The sequence below is a fragment of the Sebastes fasciatus genome, chromosome 14 (genome assembly GCF_043250625.1).
Source record: "Sebastes fasciatus isolate fSebFas1 chromosome 14, fSebFas1.pri, whole genome shotgun sequence".
Taxonomy (NCBI): Eukaryota; Metazoa; Chordata; class Actinopteri; order Perciformes; family Sebastidae; genus Sebastes; species Sebastes fasciatus.
In genome coordinates this window covers 33,831,145-33,856,474 of record NC_133808.1, presented here as the reverse complement: position 1 = coordinate 33,856,474, position 25,330 = coordinate 33,831,145, and the positions used below count along the sequence as shown (strand labels likewise).

At 35.0% G+C, this 25,330-nt stretch overlaps 2 protein-coding genes and 1 long non-coding RNA gene across 6 annotated transcripts in view; 2 read left to right on the top strand and 1 right to left on the bottom strand.

Annotated features, from left to right (window-relative positions):
* Positions 1-2,733, top strand: part of arhgap15 (Rho GTPase activating protein 15) — a 59,424-nt gene extending 56,691 nt beyond the window's left edge. For both annotated transcript variants that reach the window (XM_074658033.1, XM_074658034.1), the window contains exon 13: positions 2,446-2,733. In XM_074658033.1, the coding sequence (XP_074514134.1) occupies positions 2,446-2,629 (184 nt within the window). In that variant the 3' untranslated portion in view covers positions 2,630-2,733. The remainder of the gene's footprint in view (positions 1-2,445) is intronic.
* Positions 2,734-9,138: 6,405 nt separating this feature from the next.
* The window catches only part of LOC141782012 (kinesin heavy chain-like), a 159,754-nt gene continuing 143,562 nt past the window's right edge, over positions 9,139-25,330 (bottom strand). The window contains exons 23-27 of one of the 3 annotated variants that reach the window (XR_012597007.1): positions 15,490-15,594; positions 14,455-14,671; positions 14,008-14,187; positions 10,352-11,569; positions 9,139-10,300 (exon numbers count right to left, since the gene is read on the bottom strand). Coding sequence is in view for 1 of the 3 variants with exons in the window: in XM_074658032.1 (XP_074514133.1) it covers positions 14,015-14,187; positions 14,455-14,671; positions 15,490-15,594 (495 nt within the window). In the remaining 2 variants the exon portion in view is untranslated. Of the gene's footprint in view, positions 11,570-14,007; positions 14,188-14,454; positions 14,672-15,489; positions 15,595-25,330 lie in introns of all 3 variants that reach the window. The other 2 variants (XR_012597006.1, XM_074658032.1) reach the window with 2 other exon arrangements.
* The window catches only part of LOC141782013 (uncharacterized), a 125,486-nt gene continuing 110,503 nt past the window's right edge, over positions 10,348-25,330 (top strand). The window contains exon 1 of the long non-coding RNA XR_012597008.1: positions 10,348-10,429. This is a non-coding gene — a long non-coding RNA (uncharacterized LOC141782013). The remainder of the gene's footprint in view (positions 10,430-25,330) is intronic.

Below are 25,330 nucleotides of genomic sequence, written 5' to 3'. Positions count from 1 at the left end.
GGTTAGGGACAATTTAATGGGTTAGGGTTAGGGGCTATTTAATGGGTTAGGGACTATTTAATGGGTTAGGGACTACTTAATGGGTTAGGGTTAGGGACTATTTAATGGGTTAGGGACTATTTAATGGGTTAGGGTTAGGGACTATTTAATGGGTTAGGGACTATTTAATGGGTTAGGGTTAGGGACTATTTAATGGGTTAGGGACTATTTAATGGGTTAGGGACAATTTAATGGGTTAGGGTTAGGGACTATTTAATGGGTTAGGGACTATTTAATGGGTTAGGGTTAGGGACTATTTAATGGGTTAGGGTTAGGGACTATTTAATGGGTTAGGTTTAGGGACTATTTAATGGGTTAAGGTTAGGGACTATTTCATGGGTTAGGGACTATTTCATGGGTTAGGGTTAGGGACTATTTAATGGGTTAGGGTTAGGGACTATTTCATGGGTTAGGGTTAGGGACTATTTCATGGGTTAGGGTTAGGGACTATTTCATGGGTTAGGGACTATTTCATGGGTTAGGGTTAGGGACTATTTAATGGGTTAGGGTTAGGGACTATTTCATGGGTTAGGGTTAGGGACTATTTAATGGGTTAGGGTTAGGGACTATTTAATGGGTTAGGGTTAGGGACTATTTAATGGGTTAGGGTTAGGGACTATTTAATGGGTTAGGGTTAGGGACTATTTCATGGGTTAGGGACTATTTAATGGGTTAGGGTTAGGGACTATTTAATGGGTTAGGGTTAGGGACTATTTCATGGGTTAGGGTTAGGGACTATTTAATGGGTTAGGGACTATTTCATGGGTTAGGGTTAGGGACTATTTCATGGGTTAGGGTTAGGGACTATTTAATGGGTTAGGGTTAGGGACTATTTCATGGGTTAGGGTTAGGGACTATTTAATGGGTTAGGGTTAAGGACTATTTAATGGGTTAGGGACTATTTAATGGGTTAGGGTTAGGGACTATTTAATGGGTTAGGGTTAGGGACTATTTTCATGGGTTAGGGTTAGGGACTATTTAATGGGTTAGGGTTAGGGACTGTTTTCATGGGTTAGGGTTAGGGACTATTTAATGGGTTAGGGTTAGGGACTGTTTTCATGGGTTAGGGTTAGGGACTATTTAATGGGTTAGGGTTAGGGACTATTTTCATGGGTTAGGGTTAGGGTTAGGGTTAGGGACTATTTAATGGGTTAGGGTTAGGGACTATTTTCATGGGTTAGGGTTAGGGTTAGGGTTAGGGTTAGGGACATTTCAAAGTTACAATCAGTGATAGAAGTTCTAAGAACATAGTAAACACTGGAAAACCAGCAGTAACTTCACCACCATGTATCAGTAGTTGGCTGTTAATTGTAGGGTTGCTGGTTTGATTCTCTGCACCTCCTGTCCACCCGTTAAATTGCCGTTGAGCAAGACATTGAGGCACAAACTGCTCCTCATATATAAATCACATTGTGAAGTATTTTTATATAATATATACTGTATTATGCTGTATATTGCTGTGTAGTGTACCTTAAGTAAAATTGAAAGTACAATAAAAGTACTCATTGATACTCGGTTGTTGTCAGAGACTGACATTGCCATCCATCGTGCATTTGTTAAATAACTTGTATTAATTTAAATTTACTTGTAAATTATGTTCCGTGTTTCTCTTCAGTTGTTTTTTAGGGCTGTCAATCGATTCAAATAGTAAATCGTGATTAATCGTAAATTAATCACACATTTTAATCCGTTTTAAATTAACCTTAAAGGGACAAATATGCTGCTTTATGTAAATGTATGTATATATTTATTATTGTAAATCAATTAACAACACAAATCAATAACAGATATTGATCCAGAAACCCTCACAGGTACTGCATTCAGCATAAAACAATATGCTCCAATCATAACATGGCAAACTGCAGCCCAACAGGCAACAACAGCTGTCAGTGTGTCAGTGTGCTGACTTGACTATGACTTGCCCCAAACTGCATGTGATGATCATAAAGTGGGCATGTCTGTAAAGGGGAGACTCGTGGGTACCCAGAGAACCCATTTACATTCACTGATCTGGAGGTCAGAGGTCAAGGGACCCCTTTGAACATGGACATGACAGTTTTACCTCGACAACATTTAGTGTAAGTTTGGAGCGTTATTTAACCTCCTTCATGACCAGCTAGTCTGACATGGTTGGTACCGATGGATTCATCAGGTTCTCTAGTTTCATATGATACCAGGATCTATATATATATATATATATATATATATATATATATAGGTATATATATATACATGATACCAGTATCTTTACTCTAGCTTTAAAACTGAGCCGTTACAACCTAAAAATCACAAGTTGCGTTAATGCTTTAAAGAAATTAGCAGCATTAAAACTAATTTGTGTGAACACATTATTGCGTTAACTTTGACAGCCCTATATAGTTTTTTTTTCCTTCTGTTGTTTTTCAGAGTTCTGGCCTTTTCCAGGAAGAACCTGATGTCCACTCAGGGCATCGGCATCGTGTTCGGCCCAACGCTGATGTGGCCTGAGCTGGACGCAGGAAATATGGCCGTCAACATGGTCTACCAGAACCAGATCATCGAGTTCATCCTCATCGAGAGCCGAGAAATCTTCAACCTGGACAGGAAGTAAAGTGTCCTGAGGTGGAACCGACCATCTGACGGGCTCATATTTAAACAGTCTTTGTTTTTGGCTGGATTGTTAACAATAAACGGATGGTTTCTGATCAATACAAAGTTTGAAGACAATAGTTTTCTAATTAACACAAACAGATCAATAATTACATTTTTGATTTGAAGATAAAACTACAGCTAGGGCTCTCTTCTTTTTTTAGTTTGAACATCTGCATTCAACACAGGATAGTCAGAGTTCTTATTGATTCAACCTCATCAGTACCGTTCATATATTACAAAGTACAGACAGTTCAATTAAATTCAACTGCACAGGGTCGATACCGCATATGGCACCCTCTGTTCTTCAACCTCAATTCAGACAATGTCAAAGGTAACTCTTTATTGTAACCCTCAATCTCACATTTATCAGCAGAACATGATCAAATCATTCATGAAAGGAGCCGCAAGTGGCGATTCCTTTTGATCTGAACCTGATCCAACTGGTTCAGATCAAAAGGACGTGAAAAGGCAGTGATTTTCACAAATAGAATAAAGGTTTCGAGGTCAATAGAAAATAATTTCTACAGTCAAAATAAAACTGATACCTTGTCATATTGGAGTTAAATGTTTGGTAACATGTCATAAGATCAGTTCCCCGTAGTCAAAGTAAATTAAAGTAATCAAGTGTATTTAACCAAAAATACAGCAGATAACAAGATGTAACGACCAGCATCAATAACGTCCTGTCATTTATACATCTGGCAAAAGAGTTGTGAGACACAGACATCAGTTGATGTAGCTTTAAAACGTGTCATACTAATGATAATAATAATAATGATAATAATAATAATAATATGAATAATAATGATAATAATAATACTAATGATAATAATGATAATAATAATACTAATGATAATAATAATAATAATAATAATGATAATAATAATATGAATAATAATAATAATAATGATAATAATATCAATAACAATGATAACAATATTAATGATGATAATAATGAAAATAATATGAATAATGATAATAATAATATTAATAATAATAACAATATTAATGATAATAATAATAATGATAATGATAATAATATTAATAATAATAATGATAATAATGATAATAATATTAATAATAATAATGATAATAATGATAATAATAATGATAATAATATTAATAATAATAATGATAATAATAATAACAATAATAATAATGATAATAATGATAATAATAATAATAATAATAATAGTAATGATAATAATGATAACAATAATAATGATAACAATAATAATAATAATGATAATAATAATGATAACAATAATGATAATGATAATAATGATAAGAATAATGATAAGAATAATGATAATGATAATAATAATAATAATAATGATAATGATAATGATAATAATAATAATAATAATTAAAGCCGCAAGCGGCATTTCGCGGGTTATAGCTTTTCGCGCTCAAAGCGCCCCCCTAGTCGCCGATATAAATGAACGTTTCAGCGGATGTTTCAGCTGCTCTTGTGAACGTATGCTGCAAGTTTGGAGACGATGGGCCAAAGGCTTGGGAAGTTAGGTCTATTGATGTGCTAAGCCCGCCCCTTAAAAATGAATTGGTCAATAACTTCACAACACAATGACAAATCAACAAGCTTTATGCAACTTTTGATGAGCCTGGTCCAATAATGATTCGCAGAAAATATACCAGCAATCAGACCTACGGTTTAGGAGGAGATGTCAAAAATGTGTTTTTCAAATAATTCAACATGGCGGAAAATCTAGTCAGTGGACTTTCGTGGTCCAAGAGACTTTTTTGTAGATCACCATCAGCAGCACATGTCTGTCAAATTTCTCATTGATGGGACTTATGGTGTGAGGGGGCTGGCCTTGAAAATGTTTATAGCGCCACCAAGTGGCCAATTGTTTTCATATTTTATGTGAAGCATTATGACATCATGTACAGTTATGGTACCAAGTTTCATGTCTCTAGCTCGTTCCAGCTCACAGCAAATTGAGCAAAGGCATAATTTAGCATAAAATGCTGAATAGGCCACGCCCACATGCACCGATCAATATCACACTTCAGGTCTGTGTTAGTACTTGCCCCCAGAGTATATGCACCAAATTTGATAAAATTCTGTCCACCGGATCTTGCGCTATAAGTTTTTGACAGTTTTGGCGCCCCCTATGGGTCAAGCGGAAAATGCTTTAGTACGCCAATTCCCAAACACGTACTGAAGATATCTACCAAGATTTGTGATGATTGGATTAATGGTCCATGAATTATGGCCAATTTCCTGCTAAGCTCCTCCCATTGAAAAGTTTGTTGGTCAACAGTTTCATAACGCAATGAGGTATCAACACGCTTTATGCAACGTTAGATGACATTAGTCCAATGATGATCCGCAGAAAATTTGGTAGAAATCGGACCAACGGTTTAGGAGGAGATGTCAAAAATGTGTTTTTCAAAAAATCCAATATGGCGGAAAATCTAGTTAGGCGGACTTTAGTGGTCCCAGAGGCTTTATTGTAGATCACACGGAGCTGCACATGTGTGTAAAGTTTCAAGTCAATCGGACTTACGGTGTGCGGGGCGTGGCCTTGCCAAAATCGCATGTTTGGGCGTTAATTACAGCGCCACCATGTGGTCGATTGGGGTCATAGTTCTTGAGAAGCAGCTGCACATCATTTCCAGTTAGTGTGCCAAGTTTCATGTTTCTCGCTCATTCCAGCTCACGGCAAATTGCGCCGCTGCGGCAGACAACAAATAATAATAATAATAATAATAAGAATTAAAGCCGCAAGCGGCATTTCGCGGGTTATAGCCTTTCGCGCTCAAAGCGCCACTAGCGCCTAGAGTATGTGCACCAAATTTGATAAAATTCTGTCCACCGGATCTTGCGATATAAGTGTTTGAGAGTTTTGGCGCCCCCTATGGGTCAAGCGGAAAATGCTTTGGTACGCCTATTCCCAAACACGTACTGAAGATATCTACCAAGATTTATGATGATTTGACTAATGGTTAATGAATTATGGCCAATTTCCTGCTAAGCTCCGACCATTGAAAAGTTTGTTGGTCAACAGATTCATAACGCAATGAGGTATCAACACGCTTTATGCAACTTTAGATGACATTAGTCCAATGATGATCCACAGAAAATTTGGTAGCAATCGGACCAACAGTTTAGGAGGAGATGTCAAAAATGCGTTTTTCAAAAAATCCAATATGGCGGAAAATATTGCCAGGCGGACTCTAGTGGTCCCAGAGGCTTTATTGTAGATCACACGGAGCTGCACATGTGTGTCAAGTTTCAAGTCAATCGGACTTACGGTGTGCGGGGCGTGGCCTTGCCAAAATCGCATGTTCGGGCGTTAATTACAGCGCCACCATGTGGTCGATTGGGGTCATAGTTCTTGAGAAGCAGCTGCACATCATTTCCAGTTAGTGTGCCAAGTTTCATGTTTCTCGCTCATTCCAGCTCACGGCAAATTGCGCTTCTTCGGCAGACAACGAATAATAAATAAAATTCACACAAAAACAAAAAGCATTAAAGCCGCAAGCGGCATTTCGCGGGTTATAGCTTTTCGCGCTCAAAGCGCCCCCCTAGTCGCCGATATGAATGAACGTTTCAGCGGATGTTTCAGCTCCTCTTGTGAACGTATGCTGCAAGTTTGGAGACGATGGGCCAAAGGCTTGTGAAGTTAGGTCTATTGATGTGCTGAGCCCACCCCTTAAAAATGAATTGGTCAATAACTTCACAACGCAATGACATATCAACAAGCTTTATGCAACTTTTGTTGAGCCTGATCCAATAATGATTCGCAGAAAATATGCCAGCAATCAGACCTACGGTTTAGGAGGAGATGTCAAAAATGTGTTTTTCAAAGAATTCAACATGGCGGAAAATCTAGTCAGTGGACTTTCGTGGTCCAAGAGACTTTTTTGTAGATCACATTCAGCAGCACATGTCTGTCAAATTTATAATCGATGGGACTTATGGTGTGAGGGGGCTGGCCGTGAAACTTTTTATAGCGCCACCATGTGGCCAATTGTTTTCATATTTTATGTGAAGCATTATGACATCATGTACAGTTATGGTACCAAGTTTCATGTCTCTAGCTCGTTCCAGCTCACAGCAAATTGAGCAAAGGCATAATTTAGCATAAAATGCTGAATAGGCCACGCCCACATGCACCGATCAATATCACACTTCAGGTCTGTGTTAATACTTGCCCCCAGAGTATGTGCATCAAATTTGATAAAATTCTGTCCACCGGATCTTGCGCTATAAATGTTTGACAGTTTTGGCGCCCCCTATGGGTCAAGCGGAAAATGCTTTAGTACGCCAATTCCCAAACACGTATTGAAGCTATCTACCAAGATTTGTGATGATTGGATTAATGGTCCATGAATTATGGCCAATTTCCTGCTAAGCTCCTCCCATTGAAAAGTTCGTTGGTCAACAGATTCATAACGCAATGAGGTATCAACACGCTTTATGCAACGTTAGATGACATTAGTCCAATAATGATCCTCAGAAAATTTGGTAGAAATCGGACCAACGGTTTAGGAGGAGATGTCAAAAATGTGTTTTTCAAAAAATCCAATATGGCGGAAAATCTAGTTAGGCGGACTTTAGTGGTCCCAGAGGCTTTATTGTAGATCACACGGAGCTGCAAATGTGTGTCAAGTTTCAAGTCAATCGGACTTACGGTGTGCGGGGCGTGGCCTTGCCAAAATCGCATGTTTGGGCGTTAATTACAGCGCCACCATGTGGTCGATTGGGGTCATAGTTCTTGAGAAGCAGCTGCACATCATTTCCAGTTAGTGTGCCAAGTTTCATGTTTCTCGCTCATTCCAGCTCACGGCAAATTGCGCCTATTCGGCAGACAACAAATAATAATAATAATAAGAATAATAACAAATCGGAGCAAACTTAGAAGGGTTATGCCCCTTCGGGGCTATAACCCTAATAATAGTATATTTGTGATGATTGGTCAGTACAAAAGTCCAACAAGGCATTTGTAAGTGTTTAGTGTTTAGTCCTGTTCAGCTTCTTCTACACTGAGGTGTTTCTATCACCTCACTACTGTTCACAACTATCATTTTAGGATTCTGTCAATATATACATATATATATATATATATATATATATATGTAATATACTACAGGATACACAACAACTGCACCACAGTTTAGTAACACATAAAGCCCACAAACACGGTGGTTCAACAACAACCTGGTCTCAGAGACTGTGCTTCTTAGAATAATGTTCATGATGCTACAACAGCTTACAAGAAACACAGCAGCAGATCAACACTGTTTTACACGGTAGACATTTTACACAGATAGAAACACTACAGCTGATTAATACTGAAATCCATCAAATAAATATAGAATAAATATGAATAATTAAAGAACACAATATCAGTGTGATAAAATATTCAGTCCAGGAAAATAAAAACATCATGAAATGTTAGGAATAATAAAAATACTTTATATTATTATACGGCTTCAAAATCATGAGATAGGGTAACAAATATAACTATTTAGTAACTCAAGATAAAATTATCTGACTAACCATTCTGTTTTATTAGTATTTATTTTTGTATTTATTGTATTTCACTTACAAATTTGTTTAAAGATATTATCATAAATATGGCTTATAAAATCTAAATGAGATATTTGACTTGTTATATAGGGCCACTGTGATGGTAAAGTCAAAATTTAAACAGTGTTAGCGTGGGTTTACTCCGGGTTCTCAGGTTTCCTCCCACTGTCCAAAGACATGCAGGTTAGTGTGGGTTTACTCCGGGTTCTCAGGTTTCCTCCCACAGTCTAAAGACATGCAGGTTAGTGTGGGTTTACTCCGGGTTCTCAGGTTTCCTCCCACTGTCGTGGGGGAATGTCATGTTCAGTGATGAGTCCAGGTTCTGTCTGCCAAAGTTGGATGGCAGGGTCAAAGTATGGAGACGACGTGGAGAACGCTACGCTGATTGTTGAACCGATGGAGTAACAGCTTTTGGTGGGGGCAGTGTCATGGTGTGGGGGGGGGGCATCTCCCTCACTGGCAAAACAAAGCTTGTCATCATTGAAGGCCATCTCAATGCAGGGAGATATCGGGATGAGATTCTGCAGCCAGTGGCGATCCCATATCTCCACAATCTGGCACCTAACTTCATCCTCCAAGAAACAACGCCCCTCCCCCCCCCCCCCCCCCACAGAGCCAGGGTTATCACAGACTACCTCCACAATGTGGGAGTAGAGAGAATAGAACGGCCTGCCAAGAGTCCACACCTCAACCCAATTCAACACTTGTGGGATCAGGTTGGGCGTGCTGTACGTGTTAGAGTGACCAACACAACCACGCTGGCTGACCTGCAACCAATCCTGGTTGAGGAATGGAACGCCATCCCACAGCAACGTGTGACCAGGTTGGTGACCAGCATGAGGAGGAGGTGCCAGGCTGTTGTGGCTGCGTATGGATCTTCCACCGCTACTGAGGCTCCTGACGGTGGATTCAATCAATCAATATGTCTTGTTTGTTCCTTGTTACTGATAGAGAGTTCAATCATCCACCAAACAACTCTCAACAAGAGTCAACACCAACAGGAGAATACACTGTTTACCATCGGCACCGGGGCTCCCCACATCATCAGCTGTGCTGCTCATCCCACAAATACATGATCCTTACAAGAGTGACATCATTGTGAAGGTAAATAAACAGGCTTTCCAACCATGTAGAATACAATGACCATTAGCATTGTAACAACAGAGAAATAATCCACCAAACACAAGTTTCAGAACCTTTTTTCCCCAGTTTATATATTTATCCATACATTTTTAAGGAGAGTCACGATATTTCCAGATACATTTATAATCTTACAATAAGGTTTTATAAAATGTTGAGCTTTAATCTATTTCTATCTATAATTATTTTTAAAGAAAAGGTCATAATTGTAATATTTTTTTCTTTATTCTTAATATTATTATATATAATATATATAACATATTATCATTATTATTAACTATTATTATTATTGTAAAATTACAACCCTATCCCATCAGAATATAACTTTTTTTTTGGTAAAAATTAAACCCTTTTCTCGACGTTCGGTGTCAACATTTTACTCTTAAATTGACAGATTTTTATTTCCTAACTGGAAATACAGTAATAAATTATTATGGTTTCTTCTCTACACTGGCTGCCTGTAAAATCCAGAATAGATTTTAAAATCGTCCTCCTCACCTACAAAGCGCTAAACGGTCAGGCCCCATCATCATATCTTAAAGAGCTCATAGTACCCTACTACCCCACTAGAGCACTGCGCTCACAGAATGCAGCAGGGTTACTTGAGGTTCCTAGAGTCTCCAAAAGTAGAATGGGAGCGAGAGCCTTCAGCTATCAAGCTCCTCTTCTCTGGAACCAGCTCCCAGTTTCAGTCCGGGAGGCAGACACCGTCTCTACATTTAAGAGTAGGCTAAAGACTTTCCTCTTTGATAACGCTTATACTTAAGCTGCTATAGGCATAGACTGCCGGGGGACTTCCTATGACACACTGAGCTCCCCTCTCCTTCTGTATATACTCATGTCCCATGTCCATGTTGTTACTAACTTCATTCCTTCCCGGGAGTCCTTGTGCCTCCTTGTCTCGCAGCTAACCGTGGAGCGAGGTCACACCTGGAGCGAGGTCATACCTGGAGCGGGATCACACCGGGAGCGAGGTTATACCTGGAGCGGGATCACACCGGGAGCGAGGTTATACCTGGAGCAGGGGTACACTTGGAGCGGGGTTTCACCTGGATCTTGGTGGTCTCCGGTATTGTGGCTGCATCTGCTGCCGCGTCCGGTGCCTGCTTGACACCAACTGCTACCATCCTTAATTAACTACGTCTGTACGAGGGACTACCAATGCTAACGAGGGATTTCCAACACTTAGTGACAAAGTGGCAGCCTGGAGAATAACACTTCTCAGTCACTGCCAAAGACATCAAGAACTCCCAGCAAGCATGCTGATGCTGCGGGAACCAACGCACGGGCATCGATCACAGGGACGTCCCACACCAACACACATGGACGTACTGAGGACAGATGCTGGACAGTGCTGGCGAGCTAGCCAGATGTATGGTGGACTGAGACAGCTGGAAGCTCCACTTGAAAGCCCGTCTGGGGACGACCCAATGACATCAATTCCTATAGTTGTATTATCACTCTTTCCATCCACCACTATTGGTTTTGTGTTATCAGTCCTACTTGTATTAGCTATTACAGCTGCTAGGCTACTATTGTGGCTGCTTCTCTATCTCTCTCTCTCTCTCTCTATCCCCCCAGCCGGTCTCGGCAGATGACCGCCCGCCCTGCGCCCGGTTCTGCTCCAGGTTTCTTCCCAGTAATCGGGGAGTTGTTCCTGGCCACAGTGCGCTTGGTGGATCCTGTTGGGTCTCTAAACTATGGTGTACGGTCATAGACCTGCTCTATAGATAAAGCGTCTTGAGATAACTTCTGTTGTGATTTGACGCTATACAAAAATAAATTGATTTGATTTGATTTGATTCATGGTACTTTTTATTTTATCATTCATAACTGTTCATGTATTTATTTTCCTGGTGGGAAACAATCTCCAGATGATTTTTGGTTTACATTATACTCATTATTTAACCTATTAAACCTGTTATTCCCTCATTAAACTCATTATTTAACTAATTAAACTGAATTAATCCAGTCAGACGAACCGACTCGGAGCACCAGAGCTGTCTGGTTTTCTTTTGGAAAAAGAAAAGACAGACGAGGAGATAAGCACTTGTTGGCCGTTAAGGTGGAATGGCTGTTAAGGTGGAAAGTTGTGTAAACAAGGAGTCTGGTTCCAGTAAAGGCAGAGTGGTGAGAGCAGGAGAGTTCAGAAAGTCAAAGATCCACAGGAAAGGAAAGTGATGTGGAGTTGTCTGCCACCTGTGAAGACAGGAAGTGATAAACCTTAATTTATATAATCTAGACTGATGTTATGTTTATTCAGGGTTATATATATACATACACAAACATATACTGACATCAGGAAGCATGACTCCCAAACCTCAAAAGATCTGTGCTTTCTATTTTTATTGTACATTTTTAATAAAGTTTCAACAGATTAAAAAAACGAGGCAATATTTATATTTAAATTATAATTATGGAGAGACCCTCTCTAATCCCAAAGTCTGTCACATATCCATCCTGAATTCTCCACTACCCGGGGAACCATGTCAGTAATCCTGTGTAGAAGGAAGAAAGAACCCTGTTCCTCACCTTCGACTAGTAGCCCTGTTCCTCACCTTCGACTAGTAGCCCTGTTCCTCACCCTTCCCCGGCTGATGTGGCATAACAATGGTTTCATCTTTTTTAGCAACCTATTCGTAGATGACACGTTGCTTCACTTGAAATTCTTCAACAGGACCACAATATATCAAAAGCAAACTTATTTAGATATAGGGTTTTCGACGTTGTTGTTGTTGCTATGGTTGTTGTGGTTGCTGTGGTTCTTGATATGATTGTTGGGGGAGTTGAAGTGGTTGTTGTGGTTGCTGTGATTGCTGTGATTGTCGATGTGATTGCTGTGATTGTTGCTGTGATTGTCAGGGTTGTTGATGTGGTTGGTATGGTTGCTGTGGTTCTTGATATGATTGCTGTGATTGTTTGGGTTTTTGACGTGGTTGTTGTTGCTATGGTTGCTGTGGTTCTTGACGTGATTGCTGTGATTGTTGGGGAGTTGAAGTGGTTGTTGTTGCTGTGGTTGCTGTGGTTGCTGTGATTGCTGTAATTGTCTGGGTTGTTGATGTTGTTGCTGTGGTTGCTGTGGTTATTGATGTGATTGCTGTGATTGTTTGGGGGAGTTGAAATGGTTGTTGTTGCTGTGGTTGCTGTGATTGTTGTAATTGTCTGGGTTTTTGACGTGGTTGTTGTTGCTATGGTTGTTGTGGTTGCTGTGGTTCTTGATGTGATTGCTGTGATTGTTGGGGGAGTTGAAGTGGTTGTTGTTGCTATGGTTGCTGTGGTTCTTGATGTGATTGTTGGGAGAGTTGAAGTGGTTGTTGTTGCTGTGGTTGCTGTAGTTATTGATGAGATTGCTGTAATTGTCTGGGTTTTTGACGTGGTTGTTGTTGCTATGGTTGTTGTGGTTGCTGTGGTTCTTGATATGATTGCTGTGATTCTTGGGGGAGTTGAAGTGGTTGTTGTTGCTGTGGTTGCTGTGATTGTTGATGTGATTGCTATGATTGTCAGGGTTGTTGATGTTGTTGCTGTGGTTATTGATGTGATTGCTGTGATTGTCTGGGTTTTTGACGTGGTTGTTGTTGCTATGGTTGCTGTGGTTCTTGATGTGATTGCTGTGATTGTTGGGGGAGTTGAAGTGGTTGTTGCTGTGGTTGCTGTGATTGCTGTAATTGTCTGGGTTTTTGACGTGGTTTTTGTTGCTATGGTTGTTGTGGTTGCTGTGGTTCTTGATATGATTGCTGTGATTGTTGGGGGGGTTGAAGTGGTTGTTGTTGCTGTGGTTGCTGTGATTGTCGATGTGATTACTGTGATTGTCAGGGTTGTTGATGTTGTTGCTGTGGTTGCTGTGGTTATTGATGTGATTGCTGTGATTGTTTGGGTTTTTAACGTGGTTATTGTTGCTATGTTTGCTGTGGTTCTTGATGTGATTGTTGGGGGAGTTGAAATGGTTGTTGTTGCTGTGGTTGCTGTGGTTATTGATGAGATTGCTGTAATTGTCTGGGTTTTTGACGTGGTTGTTGATGCTATGGTTGTTATGGTTGCTGTGGTTCTTGATATGATTGCTGTGATTCTTGGGGGAGTTGAAGTGGTTGTTGTTTCTGTGGTTGCTGTGATTGCTGTGATTGTTGATGTGATTGCTGTGATTGTCAAGGTTGTTGATGTTGTTGCTGTCGTTGCTGTGGTTATTGATGTGATTGCTGTGATTGTTTGGGTTTTTGACGTGGTTGTTGTTGCTATGGTTTCTGTGGTTCTTGATGTGATTGCTGTAATTGTCTGGGTTTTTGACGTGGCTGTTGTTGCCATGGTTGTTGTGGTTGCTGTGGTTCTTGATGTGATATCTGTGATTGTTGATGTTGTTGATGTGGTTGCTGTGGTTGTTGATGTTGATGATGTTGTTGATGTGGTTTCTGTGGTTATTGATGTGATTGCTGTCATTGTCTGGGTTGTTGAAGTGGTTGTTGTTGATGTGGTTATTGTGTTTGTTGTGGTTGTGACTCACCTGTAGCTTAGTTACTGTGGTTCTGATGGGGTTGTTGTTTCTGTGGTTGTTGATGTGATTGCTGTGATTGTTAGGGTTGTTGATGTTGTTGATGTGGTTTGCTGTGGTTGTTAGGATTGTTGCTGTCGTTGTTGTGACTCACCTGTAGCTTACTTGCTGTGGCTCTGATGGGGTTGCTGTTGCTGTGGTTGTTGAGGTGGTTGCTGTCGGGGTGAGTGATGACGTGGACTGGCCCTCGCCCCCCCTCCTCGGATGGTTGGTCTGATGGATGGAGAGGAGGACGGGTGCTGATGATGCTGATGTCCAGCTCTAATTGGCTTGGCTACAGGGAGACAGGTGAGTCAGCTGTTAATATTAACGTTCACATCTGCAAACTGCTGCTGGATTCTCCTCAGAAGATCAGAACAACCGATCTGGTGACCAGCGCCACCATCAGGACACAGACCCTTTACATTTGAATGAGCTTTGCTGTAGCAGGGTTCAGGTTCACGTTCAGGTTCAGGTTCAGGTTCAGGTTCAGGTTTGTCCTGAAGATCTGACTCATCAGCAGCTTTAGTTTGTTGTGCTGCTGTAACAATCATTTCCTCACCTATCTGAGCAGAGTGTCCTCTCCTGGAAACGTTCTTAGAGCGAACAGCCTCTTTGATGCGGTCCACTTCCTGTTGGTAGCGTTTGCGGTCCCTTGCGGCCGACTCCTTGGCATCTCTCAGGGCAGCTTCCAGAGCTTTCACTCGCTCTGCTGTGGCCCGCAGACGCTTCTCCAGCTTGGGTAGCTCACAGCGAAGGTCAGCGTTGTCCCGCACCAGCTGAAGAACACAAAGGGTTAAATTTACTGACTGTAGTTTTGTTATCAATCACCAGGCTGGAGTCACAGTTTGTGTTGTTTCACCGCGTGTTTGAGAGGACAATAGGTTGATTATGTGTTATTATGGGATGGGATTTACACTAACTAGTGATGGACACCACAACTAAAAGGGTTGTTACCAAGTAGGAAATAGAACTGTTAAATTACTACACATTGACTGATTGATTGATTGATTGAATACAGTATTAGTGAAAGATTGCTTTTATCAACACCAACTACTGCTGCTCTCTGAGCTGCGTCTCCATCTGGTGACTTTTATAAAACAGCAGAACTATAAATCGTATTAATCTTACTAATTAGTTCCTCTTGACGAAACATTTTGAATTCACTAGCGCTCTGACTCGCGGCTCTGATTCGCGGCTCTGACTGTCTTCTTTTCCATTGCAATGGTGCTAGAGGCTTATGGGTATTGAAGTAGATTAGTATTGAGCAGTCCGTCATGATGGACAAAACACGATTTCTCAGAAACAAAGTTGAAATAGTTTCTATGTTGAGTAACATTGAGGTTATTCTAGAGTGGGGAAACACTTCCTCTCACTTCACACCTCTATTAGCTCACCAGTTACAGCTGATAAAATCTCACAGTTACAGTTATAGTCTTCAGCTAGAAATGAGATGCTACTTTTATCTAGTGTAAATTGAGGACCCATTTGTTTAAAGAAGGACTCTGAATGATGTTAAATCAGCCATCGTTCTTATTGTTAATGAAGTGACGGGACAGATTGACAGGTTGTGTTTCCCTGTGGTGTGATCACTGACCTGTTTGTGGACCTTGCTGAGCTGCTCCAGGTTATTTTCTAAGAAGATGATTCTCTGTCTCTGAGCCTGACTGCCGCCGGCCTCGTCGCAGTCGTTCTCTGAACTCTGTTTAAAGAAGAAACAGGAAAATTCAACACTGATCACTGAACACACAGGGACATCCAACTAACATCTCACTCTCACACAGAAACAGAAAGATCCTTTAAATCCTTTAAACTTCTCACAAATTAGTGCTGAGCAACAAAACAGAGTAACAACTGGTGCAAACAGTAGACTATCATTGAAACTGTCTGAAACCCCGACACTGAAAGTCTTTGTCTAAGCATGAGACCGTTTTACCTCCCGAGGCAGTTGGAACATTATCATCTGTGTGGTCTATGTCCATATGACATGACATGACATAGCAGACTGTGTCCATAATCAGCTGCCGCGTACAGCTTTCTGACCTTAACCACTCCAGCTATCCCTTCCTGGCTTTAATCAATATGTTACGTGTACAGGACAACAAGATTTTAGATAAATAGATAGCAAGATTTAACACTGATGAAGTGTTGTAGATTTTGTTATTGATAGATTTAAAACTGATGAAGTGTTGTAGATTTTGTTATTGATAGATTTAACACTGATGATGTTTTGTAGATTTTGTGATTGATAGATCTAACACTGATGAAGTGTTGTAGATTTTGTTATTGATAGATTTAAAACTGATGAAGTGTTGTAGATTTTGTTATTGATAGATTTAACACTGATGAAGTGTTGTAGATTTTGTTATTGATACATTTAACACTGATGAAGTGTTGTAGATTTTGTTATTGATAGATTTAAAACTGATGAAGTGTTGCAGATTTTGTTATTGATAGATTTAAAACTGATGAAGTGTTGTAGATTTTGTTATTGATACATTTAACACTGATGAAGTGTTGTAGATTTTGTTATTGATACATTTAACACTGATGAAGTGTTGTAGATTTTGTTATTGATAGATTTAAAACTGATGAAGTGTTGCAGATTTTGTTATTGATAGATTTAACACTGATGAAGTGTTGTAGATTTTGTTATTGATAGATTTAACACTGATTAAGTTTTGTAGATTTTGTGATTGATAGATTTAACACTGATGATGTTTTGTAGATTTTGTGATTGATAGATTTAACACTGATGATGTTTTATAGATTTTGTGATTGATAGATTTAACAATGATGTTTTGTAGATTTTGTGATTGATAGATTTAACACTGATGATGTTTTGTAGATTTTGTGATTGATAGATTTAACACTGATGATGTTTTGTAGATTTTGTTATTGATAGATTTAACACTGATGATGTTTTGTAGATTTTGTTATTGATAGATTTAAAACTGATGAAGTGTTGTAGATTTTGTTATTGATAGATTTAACACTGATGATGTTTTGTAGATTTTGTTATTGATAGATTTAACACTGATGAAGTTTTGTAGGATTTTGTTATTGATAGATTTAACACTGATGAAGTGTTGTAGATTTTGTTATTGATAGATTTAACACTGATGAAGTGTTGTAGATTTTGTTATTGATAGATTTAAAACTGATGAAGTTTTGTAGATGTTCTTATTGATAGATTTAACACTGATGAAGTGTTGTAGATTTTGTTATTGATAGATTTAAAACTGATGAAGTGTTGTAGATTTTGTTATTGATAGATTTAACACTGATGATGTTTTGTAGATTTTGTGATTGATAGATTTAACACTGATGAAGTGTTGTAGATTTTGTTATTGATAGATTTAAAACTGATGAAGTGTTGCAGATTTTGTTATTGATAGATTTAACACTGATGATGTTTTGTAGATTTTGTTATTGATAGATTTAACACTGATGAAGTTTTGTAGGATTTTGTTATTGATAGATTTAACACTGATGAAGTGTTGTAGATTTTTGTTATTGATAGATTTAAAAATGATGAAGTTTTGTAGATTTTGTTATTGATAGATTTAACACTGATGAAGTTTTGTAGGATTTTGTTATTGATAGATTTAACACTGATGAAGTTTTGTAGGATTTTGTTATTGATAGATTTAACACTGATGATGTTTTGTAGATTTTGTTATTGATAGATTTAACACTGATGAAGTTTTGTAGGATTTTGTTATTGATAGATTTAACACTGATGATGTTTTGTAGATTTTGTTATTGATAGATTTAACACTGATGAAGTGTTGTAGATTTTGTTATTGATAGATTTAACATTGATGAAGTGTTGTAGATTTTGTTATTGATAGATTTAACACTGATGAAGTGTTGTAGATTTTGTTATTGATAGATTTAACACTGATGAAGTGTTGTAGATTTTGTTATTGATAGATTTAACACTGATGAAGTGTTGTAGATTTTGTTATTGATAGATTTAAAACTGATGAAGTTTTGTAGATTTTGTTATTGATAGATTTAACACTGATGATGTTTTGTAGATTTTGTGATTGATAGATTTAACACTGATGTTTTGTAGATTTTGTGATGATAGATTTAACACTGATGATGTTTTGTAGATTTTGTTATTGATAGATTTAACACTGATGATGTTTTGTAGATTTTGTGATTGATAGATTTAACACTGATGAAGTTTTGTAGGATTTTGTTATTGATAGATTTAACACTGATGAAGTGTTGTAGATTTTGTTATTGATAGATTTAACATTGATGAAGTGTTGTAGATTTTGTGATTGATAGATTTAACACTGATGAAGTGTTGTAGATTTTGTTATTGATAGATTTAAAACTGATGAAGTGTTGCAGATTTTGTTATTGATAGATTTAACACTGATGATGTTTTGTAGATTTTGTTATTGATAGATTTAACACTGATGAAGTTTTGTAGGATTTTGTTATTGATAGATTTAACACTGATGTTTTGTAGATTTTGTTATTGATAGATTTAAAACTGATGAAGTGTTGTAGATTTTGTTATTGATAGATTTAACACTGATGATGTTTTGTAGATTTTGTTATTGATAGATTTAACACTGATGAAGTTTTGTAGGATTTTGTTATTGATAGATTTAACACTGATGATGTTTTGTAGATTTTGTTATTGATAGATTTAACACTGATGAAGTGTTGTAGATTTTGTTATTGATAAATTTAACATTGATGAAGTGTTGTAGATTTTGTTATTGATAGATTTAACATTGATGAAGTGTTGTAGATTTTGTTATTGATAGATTTAACACTGATGATGTTTTGTAGATTTTGTTATTGATAGATTTAACACTGATGATGTTTTGTAGATTTTGTGATTGATAGATTTAACACTGATGAAGTTTTGTAGGATTTTGTTATTGATAGATTTAAAACTGATGAAGTTTTGTAGATTTTGTTATTGATAGATTTAACACTGATGAAGTGTTGTAGATTTTGTTATTGATAGATTTAACACTGATGAAGTTTTGTAGGATTTTGTTATTGATAGATTTAAAACAGATGAAGTTTTGTAGATTTTGTTATTGATAGATTTAACACTGATGATGTTTTGTAGATTTTGTGATTGATAGATTTAACACTGATGATGTTTTGTAGATTTTGTGATTGATAGATTTAACACTGATGATGTTTTGTAGATTTTGTTATTGATAGATTTAACACTGATGATGTTTTGTAGATTTTGTGATTGATAGATTTAACACTGATGAAGTTTTGTAGGATTTTGTTATTGATAGATTTAACACTGATGTTTTGTAGATTTTGTTATTGATAGATTTAAAACTGATGAAGTGTTGTAGATTTTGTTATTGATAGATTTAACACTGATGATGTTTTGTAGATTTTGTTATTGATAGATTTAACACTGATGAAGTTTTGTAGGATTTTGTTATTGATAGATTTAACACTGATGATGTTTTGTAGATTTTGTTATTGATAGATTTAACACTGATGAAGTGTTGTAGATTTTGTTATTGATAGATTTAACATTGATGAAGTGTTGTAGATTTTGTTATTGATAGATTTAACATTGATGAAGTGTTGTAGATTTTGTTATTGATAGATTTAACACTGATGATGTTTTGTAGATTTTGTTATTGATAGATTTAACACTGATGATGTTTTGTAGATTTTGTTATTGATAGATTTAACACTGATGAAGTGTTGTAGATTTTGTTATTGATAGATTTAACACTGATGAAGTGTTGTAGATTTTGTTATTGATAGAATTAAAACTGATGAAGTGTTGTAGATTTTGTTATTGATAGATTTAACATTGATGAAGTGTTGTAGATTTTGTTATTGATAGATTTAAAACTGATGAAGTGTTGTAGATTTTGTTATTGATAGATTTAAAACTGATGAAGTTTTGTAGATTTTGTTATTGATAGATTTAACACTGATGAAGTTTTGTAGGATTTTGTTATTGATAGATTTAACACTGATGAAGTTTTGTAGATTTTGTGATTGATAGATTTAACACTGATGATGTTTTGTAGATTTTGTGATGATAGATTTAACACTGATGATGTTTTGTAGATTTTGTTATTGATAGATTTAACACTGATGATGTTTTGTAGATTTTGTTATTGATAGATTTAACACTGATGAAGTTTTGTAGGATTTTGTTATTGATAGATTTAACACTGATGAAGTGTTGTAGATTTTGTTATTGATAGATTTAAAACTGATGAAGTTTTGTAGATTTTGTTATTGATAGATTTAACACTGATGAAGTTTTGTAGGATTTTGTTATTGATAGATTTAACACTGATGAAGTTTTGTAGGATTTTGTTATTGATAGATTTAACACTGATGAAGTTTTGTAGGATTTTGTTATTGATAGATTTAACACTGATGATGTTTTGTAGATTTTGTTATTGATAGATTTAACACTGATGAAGTGTTGTAGATTTTGTTATTGATAGAATTAAAACTGATGAAGTTTTGTAGATTTTGTTATTGATAGATTTAACACTGATGAAGTGTTGTAGATTTTGTTATTGATAGATTTAAAACTGATGAAGTGTTGTAGATTTTGTTATTGATAGATTTAACACTGATGATGTTTTGTAGATTCTGTTATTGATAGATTTAAAACTGATGAAGTGTTGTAGATTTTGTTATTGATAGATTTAACACTGATGATGTTTTGTAGATTTTGTTATTGATAGATTTAACACTGATGAAGTTTTGTAGGATTTTGTTATCGATAGATTTAACACTGATGATGTTTTGTAGATTTTGTTATTGATAGATTTAACACTGATGAAGTGTTGTAGATTTTGTTATTGATAGATTTAAAACTGATGTTTTGTAGATTTTGTTATTGATAGATTTAACACTGATGAAGTGTTGTAGATTTTGTTATTGATAGATTTAACATTGATGAAGTGTTGTAGATTTTGTTATTGATAGATTTAACACTGATGAAGTGTTTGTAGATTTTGTTATTGATAGATTTAACACTGATGAAGTGTTGTAGATTTTGTTATTGATAGATTTAACACTGATGAAGTGTTGTAGATTTTGTTATTGATAGATTTAACACTGATGAAGTTTTGTAGGATTTTGTTATTGATAGATTTAACACTGATGAAGTTTTGTAGATTTTGTGATTGATAGATTTAACACTGATGATGTTTTGTAGATTTTGTGATGATAGATTTAACACTGATGATGTTTTGTAGATTTTGTTATTGATAGATTTAACACTGATGATGTTTTGTAGATTTTGTTATTGATAGATTTAACACTGATGAAGTGTTGTAGATTTTGTTATTGATAGAATTAAAACTGATGAAGTTTTGTAGATTTTGTTATTGATAGATATAACACTGATGAAGTGTTGTAGATTTTGTTATTGGTAGATTTAAAACTGATGAAGTGTTGTAGATTTTGTTATTGATAGATTTAACACTGATGATGTTTTGTAGATTTTGTTATTGATAGATTTAACACTGATGAAGTGTTGTAGATTTTGTTATTGATAGATTTAACACTGATGATGTTTTGTAGATTTTGTTATTGATAGATTTAACACTGATGATGTTTTGTAGATTTTGTTATTGATAGATTTAACACTGATGAAGTGTTGTAGATTTTGTTATTGATAGATTTAACACTGATGAAGTGTTGTAGATTTTGTGATTGATAGATTTAACACTGATGATGTTTTGTAGATTTTGTTATTGATAGATTTAACACTGATGAAGTGTTGTAGATTTTGTTATTGATAGATTTAACACTGATGAAGTGTTGTAGATTTTGTTATTGATAGATTTAAAACTGATGAATTGTTGTAGATTTTGTTATTGATAGATTTAAAACTGATGAAGTTTTGTAGATTTTGTTATTGATAGATTTAACACTGATGAAGTTTTGTAGGATTTTGTTATTGATAGATTTAACACTGATGAAGTTTTGTAGGATTTTGTTATTGATAGATTTAACACTGATGAAGTTTTGTAGGATTTTGTTATTGATAGATTTAACACTGATGATGTTTTGTAGATTTTGTTATTGATAGATTTAACACTGATGAAGTGTTGTAGATTTTGTTATTGATAGATTTAAAACTGATGAAGTTTTGTAGATTTTGTTATTGATAGATTTAACACTGATGAAGTTTTGTAGGATTTTGTTATTGATAGATTTAACACTGATGAAGTGTTGTAGATTTTGTTATTGATAGATTTAACACTGATGAAGTGTTGTAGATTTTGTTATTGATAGATTTAAAACTGATGAAGTTTTGTAGATTTTGTTATTGATAGATTTAACACTGATGATGTTTTGTAGATTTTGTGATTGATAGATTTAACACTGATGATGTTTTGTAGATTTTGTGATTGATAGATTTAACACTGATGTTTTGTAGATTTTGTGATGATAGATTTAACACTGATGATGTTTTGTAGATTTTGTGATTGATAGATTTAACACTGATGAAGTGTTGTAGATTTTGTTATTGATAGATTTAACACTGATGATGTTTTGTAGATTTTGTTATTGATAGATTTAACACTGTTGAAGTTTTGTAGGATTTTGTTATTGATAGATTTAACATTGATGAAGTGTTGTAGATTTTGTTATTGATAGATTTAACATTGATGCAGTGTTGTAGATTTTGTTATTGATAGATTTAAAACTGATGAAGTGTTGTAGATTTTGTTATTGATAGATTTAACACTGATGATGTTTTGTAGATTTTGTTATTGATAGATTTAACACTGATGAAGTGTTGTAGATTTTGTTATTGATAGATTTAACACTGATGAAGTGTTGTAGATTTTGTTATTGATAGAATTAAAACTGATGAAGTGTTGTAGATTTTGTTATTGATAGATTTAACATTGATGAAGTGTTGTAGATTTTGTTATTGATAGATTTAACACTGATGAAGTTTTGTAGATTTTGTTATTGATAGATTTAAAACTGATGAAGTGTTGTAGATTTTGTTATTGATAGATTTAACACTGATGAAGTTTTGTAGGATTTTGTTATTGATAGATTTAACACTGATGTTTTGTAGATTTTGTTATTGATAGATTTAACACTGATGAAGTGTTGTAGATTTTGTTATTGATAGATTTAACATTGATGAAGTGTTGTAGATTTTGTTATTGATAGATTTAACACTGATGAAGTGTTGTAGACTTTGTTATTGATAGATTTAACACTGATGAAGTGTTCTAGATTTTGTTATTGATAGATTTAACACTGATGATGTTTTGTAGATTTTGTTATTGATAGATTTAACACTGATGATGTTTTGTAGATTTTGTTATTGATAGATTTAACACTGATGAAGTGTTGTAGATTTTGTTATTGATAGATTTAACACTGATGAAGTGTTGTAGATTTTGTGATTGATAGATTTAACACTGATGATGTTTTGTAGATTTTGTTATTGATAGATTTAACACTGATGAAGTGTTGTAGATTTTGTTATTGATAGATTTAACACTGATGAAGTGTTGTAGATTTTGTTATTGATAGATTTAAAACTGATGAATTGTTGTAGATTTTGTTATTGATAGATTTAAAACTGATGAAGTTTTGTAGATTTTGTTATTGATAGATTTAACACTGATGAAGTTTTGTAGGATTTTGTTATTGATAGATTTAACACTGATGAAGTTTTGTAGGATTTTGTTATTGATAGATTTAACACTGATGAAGTTTTGTAGGATTTTGTTATTGATAGATTTAACACTGATGAAGTTTTGTAGGATTTTGTTATTGATAGATTTAACACTGATGATGTTTTGTAGATTTTGTTATTGATAGATTTAACACTGATGAAGTGTTGTAGATTTTGTTATTGATAGAATTAAAACTGATGAAGTTTTGTAGATTTTGTTATTGATAGATTTAACACTGATGAAGTGTTGTAGATTTTGTTATTGATAGATTTAAAACTGATGAAGTGTTGTAGATTTTGTTATTGATAGATTTAACACTGATGAAGTGTTGTAGATTTTGTTATTGATACATTTAACACTGATGAAGTGTTGTAGATTTTGTTATTGATAGATTTAAAACTGATGAAGTGTTGCAGATTTTGTTATTGATAGATTTAAAACTGATGAAGTGTTGTAGATTTTGTTATTGATACATTTAACACTGATGAAGTGTTGTAGATTTTGTTATTGATACATTTAACACTGATGAAGTGTTGTAGATTTTGTTATTGATAGATTTAAAACTGATGAAGTGTTGCAGATTTTGTTATTGATAGATTTAACACTGATGAAGTGTTGTAGATTTTGTTATTGATAGATTTAACACTGATTAAGTTTTGTAGATTTTGTGATTGATAGATTTAACACTGATGATGTTTTGTAGATTTTGTGATTGATAGATTTAACACTGATGATGTTTTATAGATTTTGTGATTGATAGATTTAACAATGATGTTTTGTAGATTTTGTGATTGATAGATTTAACACTGATGATGTTTTGTAGATTTTGTGATTGATAGATTTAACACTGATGATGTTTTGTAGATTTTGTTATTGATAGATTTAACACTGATGATGTTTTGTAGATTTTGTTATTGATAGATTTAAAACTGATGAAGTGTTGTAGATTTTGTTATTGATAGATTTAACACTGATGATGTTTTGTAGATTTTGTTATTGATAGATTTAACACTGATGAAGTTTTGTAGGATTTTGTTATTGATAGATTTAACACTGATGAAGTGTTGTAGATTTTGTTATTGATAGATTTAACACTGATGAAGTGTTGTAGATTTTGTTATTGATAGATTTAAAACTGATGAAGTTTTGTAGATGTTCTTATTGATAGATTTAACACTGATGAAGTGTTGTAGATTTTGTTATTGATAGATTTAAAACTGATGAAGTGTTGTAGATTTTGTTATTGATAGATTTAACACTGATGATGTTTTGTAGATTTTGTGATTGATAGATTTAACACTGATGAAGTGTTGTAGATTTTGTTATTGATAGATTTAAAACTGATGAAGTGTTGCAGATTTTGTTATTGATAGATTTAACACTGATGATGTTTTGTAGATTTTGTTATTGATAGATTTAACACTGATGAAGTTTTGTAGGATTTTGTTATTGATAGATTTAACACTGATGAAGTGTTGTAGATTTTTGTTATTGATAGATTTAAAAATGATGAAGTTTTGTAGATTTTGTTATTGATAGATTTAACACTGATGAAGTTTTGTAGGATTTTGTTATTGATAGATTTAACACTGATGAAGTTTTGTAGGATTTTGTTATTGATAGATTTAACACTGATGATGTTTTGTAGATTTTGTTATTGATAGATTTAACACTGATGAAGTTTTGTAGGATTTTGTTATTGATAGATTTAACACTGATGATGTTTTGTAGATTTTGTTA